This window comes from Hylobates moloch, unplaced genomic scaffold, assembly GCF_009828535.3.
Source record: "Hylobates moloch isolate HMO894 unplaced genomic scaffold, HMol_V3 SCAFFOLD_18, whole genome shotgun sequence".
NCBI classification, from domain to species: domain Eukaryota; kingdom Metazoa; phylum Chordata; class Mammalia; order Primates; family Hylobatidae; genus Hylobates; species Hylobates moloch.
Genome location: NW_026652293.1, coordinates 39,568,896 through 39,580,668, shown reverse-complemented (window position 1 = coordinate 39,580,668; position 11,773 = coordinate 39,568,896). Strand labels below are relative to the sequence as shown.

General features: G+C 40.1%; 1 protein-coding gene across 2 annotated transcripts in view; it reads left to right on the top strand.

The window, feature by feature from the left end:
• The window catches only part of PATJ (PATJ crumbs cell polarity complex component), a 416,500-nt gene that overhangs the window by 50,221 nt on the left and 354,506 nt on the right, over nt 1-11,773 (top strand). For both annotated transcript variants that reach the window (XM_058430929.1, XM_032137686.2), the window contains exons 10-11: nt 1,273-1,364; nt 3,104-3,245. In XM_058430929.1, the coding sequence (XP_058286912.1) occupies nt 1,273-1,364; nt 3,104-3,245 (234 nt within the window). The remainder of the gene's footprint in view (nt 1-1,272; nt 1,365-3,103; nt 3,246-11,773) is intronic.

Below are 11,773 nucleotides of genomic sequence, written 5' to 3'. Positions count from 1 at the left end.
GGTGTGAGCCACTGTGCCCGGACTTTTTTTTTTTTTTTTTTTCAGAGACAAGCCTTAAGCTCCTGGGCGCAGGTGATTCTCATGCCTCAGCCTCCAGAGTAGCTGGAATTACAGGCATGCACCATTATACCTAGCTAATTTTTAAATTTTTTGTAGAGATGACATCCCACTCTGTCACCCAGGCTGGCCTCAAAGTCCTGGGCTCAGGTGATCCTCCCGCCTCAGCCTCCCAAAGTGCTGGGATTACAACTGTGAACAACTACACCTGGCCGACAATGTTTTGAGTTTATTTGGAAATAAAAATGTAAAATCATGCAGATCTATTGTGTTTTATTTTCCAATTTCCCTTCCTGTCCCTGCCCATGGGAAGGCATGCTTTAAAATTAAAGTTTTAAATTTAAAAATTTTTTATAGCCATTTGTCTGTTTCAATGTTTTATTTTATAATATATAAAGATTATTTCATGTTGCTGAGCTCATACTAATTTTTTGTTGTTGTTGTTGTTAAGACCGTATGTACTTTTCTGGGCCAGGCATGGTGACTCACACCTGTAATCTCAGTGCTTTGGGAGGCCAAGGTGGGCAGATCACCTGAGGTCAGGAGTTCGAGACCAGCCTGACCAACATGGTGAAACCCCATCTCTACTAAATTCCAAAATTATCTGGGTGTGGTGGTGGGCGCCTGTAATTCCAGCTGCTCAGGAGGCAGGAGAATTGCTTGAACTCTGGAGGTGGAGGTTGCAGTGAGCTGAGATCGTGCCATTGCACTCCAGCATGAGCGACAAGAGCAAAACTCCATCTCAAAAACAAACAAACAAAAAGATCATATATAGTTTTCTTATTTCTGTGTCTGTGAAGCTAACATGAGCAGTGATCTAAATATAGGCAGGAAGACCTAGGAGACTCTTGTCATAGTGATGGTAAAAAAAAAAATGAAGTTTTATGCCACATCAGTAATAAGAGACAGACTGAGAGAGAGTCAGACTTACTCTGGGCTCTCCTGAATTCCAGCTTAAATTAGAGTACATTTCATCAGGGTTCCATTACTGATTATTTTTCCAGAAGAGTAGTCATCAGTCAAATCATTTCAAATTCGGGTCACTTGAGATGGTGACAGTTTGAAATAATCCATCAATTTCTCTGCTTGTGTTCAAAATAGTATTTATCAAACCTCCAGTCAACCCCGTTAGCTAATTAACCTCTTGATACAAATTTTGCAATCAAGGCCTAATTAGAATTTTCTTCCTTTTTCTGTATATCTGTGCACCTTAAGGGGAAGCGTCAGGGATTTATGTGAAAAGTATAATACCTGGGAGTGCAGCGTACCACAATGGCCACATTCAAGTGAATGACAAAATAGTTGCTGTAAGTAACTAACCTCTGTTTTAGGTTTGATTCTAGTTGAAAAAAAGATTCATCATTATTATAATACATGTGAGGGGGAATAGCTTAATATAGCTTTATAAGGTTTTTTTTAAAAATTAAGTTTGTTATACAGTGAAATCTCATTATTTTGGACTCTTCTTCCCACATTAAATTTTTTTCACTGTCAGCGAAGAAAGGATTCACCAAACATATTGGTAAAAAAATATATTTTTTCTATACATATATGTTTGAAAGATGTTGTAGCATTATCCTAGAAAACCCTGCGAGGACCACACTGTGTTCTTTAAACTCACCCATTTTATCTATAATTAATAGGCCATTAACCAGCTCTTTTTATCTTTTTGTGAAAGTAGTTTTTCTGTTAACAATAATTATGAGTACAACTAAAATTGAGGTATTTTACATATTTAAGAATATAATAATTACCTTTTATCAATTAAAACTGGTCTTTCCCCCATTTAGTAGAAATTAGTTCAATTTATATATACAGTTATATTAATGTCTATACATATGTATACACACACATTGCTTAACATAGAAACAAATGCTGGGTGGTATGTGATTTGAATCCTTGTCCTTCAAATCTATCTAAGAAAGCACATTTCATGACTCCTGGCTTTAAAAGCCTTATGGGGAAAGTTGAAATACTTATAGCTAGCTCAAAGAAGATTGAGAGAGGAAGCGTATTGGTTCTGATAGACTTCAGGAATTGGGCTTGACACAAATTAAGAATACTGTTCTTGCTCACACTGTTTCAGAAAGGTAGAAGACCTGTTGGAGGGAGATCGGTGTGTTTCTTGAAAATATCATGTGGTGATATGAATAGAGGGATGAAGTATTAGACGACCTCTTCAGTTTTGATAATAATGGCTTCTATTAATACATCTTGTGTAATAACTGGCCATCTTTTATGGCATTTTGAATTTTGAATTGCCTCAGAGATTAAAGTCCTTTATATCTCTCAGGCTATTAGTTAAGTGACAAATTTGAATTTGCTTTCTAGTGTGTGAGGAAGTTTCTCAGCGTGTTTTACTAGTTTTACATCCTTGTTCAAAAATATATCCTAAGGTCTACGTTTATTTTCTTTCTTTTCTCTCTCTCTCTCTTTCTTTCTTTCTTTCTTTCTCTCTCTTTCTTTCTCTTTTTCTTTCTTCTCTTTCTTTCTTATTTTCTTCCCCTTTCTTTCCCCCCTTCCCCTCTTCCCTCCTTCTCCTTCTCCTCCTTCTCCTTCTCCTTCTCCTTCTCCTTCTCCTTCCTTCCTTCCTTCCTTCCTTCCTTCCTTCCTTCCTTCCTTCCTTCCCTCTTTCCTTCCCTCCTTCCGTCCTTGCTTCATCTTGCTCTGTCGCCCGGGCTGGAGTGCAATGGCACAATCTTGGCTCACTCCAACCACTGCTTCCCAGGTTCAAGCGATTCTCCTGCCTCAGCCTCCCGAGTAGCTGGGTCTACAGGTGCCTGCCACCACACCTGGCTAATTTTTGTATGTTTAGTAGAGATGGGGTTTCACCATATTGGCCACTCTGGTCTCGAAGTCCTGACCTCAGGTGATCCACCCACCTTGGCCTACCAAAGTGCTGGGATTACAGGCGCGAGCCACCACACCCGGCCTAAATAATTTATTTTTGGAATGAAAGAAATTGCCTCATTTTATTCAGTGTTGCCAGAGCTAAAAATAGTAGCTAACTTGAAACCTCTGTTTAATGTTTCTCTTGGTGTTTTAGGTCGATGGCGTGAACATTCAGGGTTTTGCCAACCATGATGTTGTTGAAGTATTACGAAATGCAGGGCAGGTGGTACACCTAACCCTAGTTCGAAAGAAGACATCCTCATCTACTTCTCCACTTGAACCACCTTCAGACAGAGGTGATTAATTTGCCACCCCTCTATCCCTCAAGTAGTTTACATTTGGAAGAGTAGTTCAATTATGGAAATTGCTCCATGCGTCTCAGCAGGAAATGTTGTCCCACCTCGTGTAATGCACTGTTGGAGAAATGAGTCAGCTCATTTGTTCATTGAAGAGGTGTTTTCTTTGTTTACTATGTCAGTCAGAATGGTAGGATGTGCACCTTGACATGCATGCACTAAGCTCTGAGAGCATCTCTAAATGGAGTTGAAAATCATTTTTTCTAAAAGCTTTCAAATTTCATTGATTACATATATTTGAATAATAAAGCTTTGACACCTTTTGTTGGGGGAATCTCATTTGTCTAATGCTTTGACATTTTGCAGACTTCAGGTTTCCTATTACTTTTTTTTTTTTTTTGAGACAGTCTTACTGTCTTGCCCAGGCTGGAGTGCAGTGGCATGATCTTGGCTTACTGCAACCTCTGCCTCCTGGGTTCAAGTGATTCTCATGCCTCAGCCTCCAAAGTAGCTGGGACTACAGGCATGTGCCACCACACATGGCTAATTCTATTTGTATTTTTAGTAGAGACAGGGTTTCACCGTGTTGGTAAGGCTGGTCTCAAGCTCCTGACCTCAGGTGGTCTGCCTGCCTTGATCTTCCAACGTGCTGTAATTACAGGTGTGAGCCACCGCACCCAGCCAGGTTTCCTATTACTTTTAACAATATATTTTATTCTAATCTGCCTCTTGATTTACTTTTTGAAGTATACTGAGAGAAAATAAAACATGTATTTGTATTTTATTTTTTTTAGGCAGGTCTCACTTTGTTGCCCAGGCTGGAGTGCAGTGGCACGTTCATGGCTCACTGCAGCCTTATTTCCTAGGCTCAAGTTATCCTCCTACCTCAGCCTCCTGAGTAGCTGGGACCATGGGCGAGCACGACCATACCCAAATAATTTACTTTTATTTTTTTTCTAGAGATGGGGTCTTTCCTGTGTTGCCCATGCTAGTCTCCAACTCCTGGGCTCAAGTGATCCACCTGCCTTGGCCTCCTAAAGTATTGGGACTACAGGTGTGAACCACAGTGCCCGGCTGCATGTCAGTTTTTAATTATCAACTTATAAACATAGATGAACAAAAGCTGATAATCATGGAAACACATATTCAATTTAGAATGAGTGACTTACTGGGTGCAGTAATTCTAGCCATGCTTGGTGGCTCATGCCTGTAATTCCAGCACTTCTGGAGGCCGAGGCAGGAGAATCGCTTGAGGCCAGGAATTTAGGACCAGACTGGCCAACATAGGGAGACCCCTTCTCTACAAAAAATTAAACATTAGCCAGGCCTGGTGGCACCCCCCTGTAGTCCCAGCTACTCAGGAGGCTCAGGCAGGAGGATCACTTGAACCTAGGAGTTTGAGGCTTCAGTGTGCAAAAAAGTTGCCACTGCATGCTGGCCTGGGTGACAGAGTGAGACCTGTCTCTTAAAATAAAAAAAAAAAAAAGTGGCTAGTTAAATAACTAGGGAGTAAGAAATACTTCAATTAGAATATGACCGAAGATCTTTTTTTTCTGGAAATATTCCTCTGAAGGTACAATACACCTGGAAGCCTTTGCTTTCGGCCAGTAGTGATTTGTATTTAAATCGGAACTTTTTCTCTTTTATGTGATAGTAGAACTTTTGTTACTGAAAGACAGATGCCCTGCCAACTGCATCCAATGTATGAGATTAAAAATTGCCTAAATAGTACAAATTGTACAAATGCCATTAAAAATTTTTTTTTTAATTATTTATTTATTTATTTATTTTTGAGATGGAGTTTCACTCTCGTCACCCAGGCTGGAGTGCAATGGCATGATCTTGGCTCACTGCAACCTCCGCCTCCTGGGTTCGAGTGATTCTCCTGCCTCAGCCTCCCGAGCAGCTGGGACTACAGGTGCTGCCTGCCACCACGCCTGGCTAATTTTTTGTATTTTTAGTAGAGACGGGGTTTGATTATGTTGGCCACTCGAGCTCCTAACGTTGTGATCCACCTGCCTTGGCCTCCCAAAGTGCTCGGATTACAGGCGTGGGCCACCGCACCTGGCACAAATGCCATATTGACCTTAAGTGGCTTACATAAATATTTATATAAATGTCTTTTTAATTAAATTTTTTTTATTTTTATAGATTCAAGGGATAAATGTGCAGGTTTGTTACATGGATATATATGCATAATGTTGGGGTTTGGTCTTCTAGTATACCCATAACCCAAATAGTGAACATCATACTGAATATGTAATTTTTCAACCCTCAACCCCGCTCCACCAGCCTCCTTCATCCTGGGATCCCCAGTGTTTATAAATCTTCTTCGGCATGTCTGTGTGTACCTATTGTTTAGCTTAGTGAGAACGTGGAGTGTTTAATTTTCTGTTTCCTAGTTATTTCACTTAGAATAATGGCCTCCAGAACCATTCATGTTGCTGAAAACAAAACATAATTTCTTTTTATGCCTGTATAATAGTCCATGATGTATATATACCACATTTTCTGTATCCTATCATCTGTTGATGGACACTTAGATTTCTTTCATGACTTTGCTATTGCAAATTGTGCTGAAATAAACATACAAGTACATGTGTCTTTTTGATAGAACTATTACTTTTCCTTTGGGTAGAAACCCAGTGGTGGAGTTACTGGGTCAAATGGTTGTGCTATTTTTAGTTCTTTAAGAGATCTCCATACTGTTTTCCACATCGACAGAAGTTGTACTAATTTACATCCCCACCAACAGTGTATAAGTGTTCTCTTTTCTCCACATCCTTGCCAATATCAGTTGTTTTTTGACTTTTAAATAATGGCCATTCTGACTGATCGGTATCTCATTGTGGTTTGAATGTGGATTTAATTGCAAGATTGTTAGTTTGCTGGCTACTTATATGTCTACTTTTGAGAAATGACTGTTCATGTCTTTTGCCCACTTTTTAATGATGGGTTGTTTTATTCTTACTGAGTTGTGTGAGTTCCTTCTAGAACCTGAATATTAGTCGTTCATTGGAGACATAGTTTGCAAATATTTTCTCCCATTCTGTAGGTTGTCTGTTTACCGTGTTGACTACTTATTTGCTACTGTGAATAGTGCCGCAATAAACGTACATGTGCATGTGTCTTTATAGCAGAATGATTTATAATCCTTTGGGTATATGCCTAGTAATGGAATGGCTGGGTCAAATGGTATTTCTACTTCTAGATCCTTCAGGAATCTCCACACTGTCTTCCACAATGGTTGAACAAGTTTACACTCCCACCAACAGAGTAAAAGCATTTCTATTTCTCCACATCCTCTCCAGCACCTGTTGTTTCCTGACTTTTTAATGATCACCATTCTAACTGGGGTGAGATGGTATCTCAGTGTGGTTTTGATTTGCATTTCTTTGATGGCCAGTGATGATGAACATTTTTTTCATGTGTCTGTTGGCTGCATAAATGTCTTCTTTTGAGAAGTGTCTGTTCATATCCTTCACCCACTTTTCAATGGGGTTCTTTGAATTTTTCTTGTAAATTTATTTAAGTTCTTTGTAGATTCTGGATATTAGCCCTTTGTCAGATGGATAGATTGCAAAAATTTTCTCCTATTCTGTAGGTTGCCTGTTCAGTCTGATGGTAGTTTCTTTTGTTGTGCAGAAGCTCTTTAGTTTAATTAGATCCCATTTGTCTATTTTGGCTTTTGTTGCCATTGCTTTTGGTGTTTTAGTCATGAAGTCCTTGCCCATGCCTGTGTCCTGAATGGTATTGCCTAGGTTTTCTTCTAGGGTTTTTATAATTTTAGGTCTAACATTTAAGTCTTTAATCCATCTTGAATTAATTTTTGTACAAGGTGTAAGGAAGGGATCCAGTTTCAGCTTTCTACATATGGTTAGCCAGTTTTCCCAGCACCATTTATTAAATAGGGAATCCTTTCCCCATTTCTTGTTTTTGTTAGGTTTGTCGAAGATCAGATGGTTGTAGATGTGTAGTATTATTTCTGAGGGCTCTGTTCTGTTCCATTGGTCTATATCTCTGTTTTGGTACCAGTACCATGCTGTTTTGGTTACTGTAGCCTTTTAGTATAGTTTGAAGTCAGGTAGCATGATGCCTCCAGACTTTGTTCTTTTTACTTAGGATTGTCTTGGCCATGCGGGCTCTTTTTTGGTTCCATAGGAACTTTAAAGTAGTTTTTTCCAACTCTGTGAAGAAAGTCATTGGTAGCTTGATGGGGATGGCATTGAATCTATAAATTACCTTGGGCAGTATGGCTATTTTCATGATATTGATTCTTCCTACCTATGAGCATGGAATGTTCTTCCATTTGTTTGTGTCCTCTTTTATTTTGTTGAGCAGTGGTTTGTAGTTCTCCTTGAAGAGGTCCTTCACATCCCTTGTAAGTTGGATTCCTAGGTATTTTATTCTCTTTGTAGCAATTGTGAATGGGAGTTCACTCATGATTTGGCTCTCTGTTTGTCTGTTATTGGTGTGTAGGAATACTTGTGATTTTTGTACATTGATTTTGTATCTTGAGAGTTTGCTGAAGTTGCTTATCAGCTTAAGGAAATTTTGGGCTGAGACAATGGGGTTTTCTAAATATACAGTCATGTCATCTGCAAACAGGGACAGTTTGACTTCCTCTCTTCCTAATTGAATACCCTTTATTTCTTTCTCCTGCCTGATTGCCCTGGCCAGAACTTCCAACACTATGTTGAATAGGAGTGGTGAGAGAGGGCGTCCCTGTCTTGTGCCAGTTTTCAAAGGGAATGCTTCCAGTTTAAGCCCATTCAGTATGATATTGGCTGTGGGTTTGTCATAAATAGCTCTTAGTATTTTGAGATACGTCCCATGAATACCTAGTTTATTGAGAGTTTTTAGCATGAAGCGTTGTTGAATTTTGTCAAAGGCCTTTTCTGCATCTATTGAGATAATCATGTGGTTTTTGTCTTTGGTTCTGTTTGTACGATGGATTACATTTATTGATTTGCGTATGTAGAAAGAGCCTTGCATCCCAGGGATGAAGCCAGCTTGATCGTGGTGAATAAGCTTTTTGATGTGCTGCTGGATTCTGTTTGCCAGTATTTTACTGAGGATTTTTGCATCAATGTTCATCAGGGATATTGGTCTAAAATTCTCTTTTTTGGTTGTGTCTCTGCCAGGCTTTGGTATTGGGATGATGTTGGCCTCATAAAATGAATTAGGGAGGATTCCCTCTTTTTCTATTGATTGGAATAGTTTCAGAAGGAATGGTAGCAGCTCCTCTTTGTACCTCTGGTAGAATTCAGCTGTGAATCCATCTGGTCCTGGACTTTTTTTGATTGGTAGGCTATTAATTATTGCCTCAATTTCAGAACCTGTTATTGGTCTATTCAGGGATTCAACTTCTTCCTGGTTTAGTCTTGGGAGGGTGTTATGTGTCCAGGAATTTATCCATTTCTTCAAGATTTTCTAATTTATTTGCATAGAGGTGTTTATAGTATTCTCTGATGGTAGTTTGTATTTCTGTGGGATCAGTGGTGATATCCCCTTTATCATTTTGTATTGTGTATATTTGATTCTTCTCTCTTTTCTTCTTTATTAGTCTTGCTAGCAGTCTATCCATTTTGTTGATCTTTTCAAAAAACCAGCTCCTGGATTCATTGATTTTTTGAAGTGTTTTTTATGTCTCTATTTCCTTCAGTTCTGCTCTGATCTTAGTTATTTCTCGCCTTCTGCTAGCTTTTGAATGTGTTTGCTCTTGCTTCATTTAATTGTGATGTTAGGAAAGATTTTAGATCTTTCCTGCTTTCTCTTGTGAGCATTTAGTGCTATAAATTTCCCTCTACACACTGCTTTAAATGTGTCCCAGAGATTCTGATACATCGTGTATTTGTTCTCATTGGTTTCAAAGAACATCTTTATCTCTGCCTTTATTTCATTATTTACCCAGTAATCATTCAGGAGCAGGTTGTTCAGTTGCCATGTAGTTGTGCAGTTTTGAGTGAGTTTCTTAATCCTGAGTTGCGCTGTGGTCTGAGAGACAGTTTGTTGTGATTTCTGTTCTTTTACATTTGCTGAGGAGTGCTTTACTTCCAACTATGTGGTCAATTTTGGAATAAGATGTGGTGCTGAGAAGAATATATGTTCTGTTGATTTGGGATGGAGAGTTCTGTAGATGTCTATTAGGTCTGCTTGGTGCAGTGCTGAGTTCAAGTTCTGGATATCCTTGTTAACTTTCTGTCTCGTTGATCTGTCTAATGTTGACAGTGGGGTTTTAAAGTCTCCCATTATTATTGTGTGGGAGTCTAAGTCTCTTTGTAGGTCTCTAAGGACTTGCTTTATGAATCTGAGTGCTCCTGTATTGGGTGCATATATATTTAGGATAGTTAGCTCTTCTTGTTGAATTGATCCCTTTGCCATTATGTAATGGTCTTCTTTGTCTCTTTTGATGTTTGTTAGTTTAAAATCTGTTTTATCAGAGACTAGGATTGCAACCCTTGCTTTTTTTTTTGTTTTTCATTTGCTTGGTAGATCTTCCTCCATCCCTTTATTTTGAGCGTGTATGTGTCTCTGCACATGAGATGGGTCTCCTGAATACAGCACACTAATGGGTCTTGACTCTATCCAATTTGCCAGTCTGTGTCTTTTAATTGGGGCATTTCACCCATTTACATTTAAGGTTAATATTGTTATGTATTAATTTGATCCTGTCGTTATGATGTTAGCTGGTTATTTTGCTCATTAGTTGATGCAGTTTCTTCCTAACATCGATAGTCTTTACAGTTTGGCATGTTTTTGCAGTGGCTGGTACTGGTTTTTCCTTTCTTGTTTAGTGCTTCCTTCAGGAGCTGCTGTAAGGCAGGCCTGGTGATGACAAAATCTCTCAGCATTTGCTTGTCTGTAAAGGATTTTATTTCTCCTTCACTTATGAAGCTTAGTTTGGCTGGATATGAAATTCTGGGTTGAAAATTCTTTTCTTTAAGAATATTGAATATTGGCTCCCCACTCTCTTCTGGCTTGTAGAGTTTCTGCTGATAGATCCACAGTTAGTCTGATGGGCTTCTCTTTGTGGGTAACCCGACCTTTCTCTCTGGCTGCCTTTAACATTTTTTCCTTCATTTCAACCTTGGTGAATCTGACAATTATGTGTCTTGGGGTTGCGCTTCTCTAAGAGTATCTTTGTGGTGTTCTCTGTATTTCCTGAATTTGAATGTTCGCCTGCTTTGCTCGGTTGGGGAAGTTCTCCTGGATAATATCTTGAAGAGTGTTTTCCAACTTCGTTCCATTCTCCCTGTCACTTTCAGGTACACCAATCAAATGTAGATTTGGTCTTTTCACATAGTGCCATACTTCTTGGAGGCTTTGTTTGTTTCTTTTACTCTTTTTTCTCTAGACTTCTCTTCTCGCTTCATTTCATTAATTTGATCTTCCGTCACTGATACCCTTTCTTCCATTTGATCAAATCGGCTACTGAAGCTTGTGCGTGTGTCACGTAGTTCTTGTGCCATGGTTTTCAGCTCCATCAGGTCATTTACAGTCTTCTCTACACTGGTTATTCTAGTTAGCCATTCGTCTAATCTTTTCTCAAGGTTTTTGGCTTCCTTGCGATGGGTTCAAACATCCTCCTTTAGTTCGGAGAAGTTTGTTATTAATGATCTTCTGAAGCCTACTTCTGTCAGCTCGTCAAAGTCATTCTCCATCCAGCTTTTGTTCCCTTGCTGGTGAGGAGCTGCAATCCTTTGGAGATGAAGAGGCACTCTGGGTTTTAGAATTTTCAGCTTTCCTGCTCTGGTTTCTCCCCATCTTTGTGGTTTTATCTACCTTTGGTCTTTGATGATGGTGACCTACAGATGGGGTTTTGGTGTGGATGTCCTTTTTGTTTATGTTGATGCTATTCCTTTTGATTGTTGGATTTCCTTCTAACAGTCAGGACCCTCAGCTGCAGGTCTGTTGGAGTTTGCTGGAGGTCCACTCCAGACCCTGTTTGCCTGGGTATCACCAGCAGAGGCTGCAGAACAGCAAATACTGCAGAACAGCAAATGTTGCTGCCTGATCCTTCCTCTGGAAGCTTCGTCTCAGAGGGGCACCCAGCTGTATGAGGTGTCAGTCGGCCCCTGCTGGGAGGTGTCTCCCAGTTAGGCTACTCGGGGGTCAGGGACCCACTTGAGGAGGCAGTCTGTTCGTTCTCAGATCTCAAACTCCGTGCTGGAAGAACCACTGCTCTCTTCAAAGCTGTCAGACAGGGACGTTTAAGTCTTCAGAAGTTTCTGCTGCCATTGTTCAGCTATGCCCTGCCCCCAGAGGTGGAGTCTACAGAGGCAGGTAGGCCTCACTGGGCTGAGCTGCGGTGGGCTCCACCCAGTTAGAGCCTCCTGGCCGCTTTGTTTACCTAGTCAAGTCTCAGCAATGGCAGATGCCCCTCCCCAGCCTCGCTGCCACCTCACAGTTCGATCTTGGACTGCTGTGCTAGCAGTAAACAAGGCTCCATGGGCGTGGGACCTGCTGAGCCAGGCGTGGGATATAAATTCCTGGTGTGCCGTTTGCTAAGACTGTTGGAAAAGTGC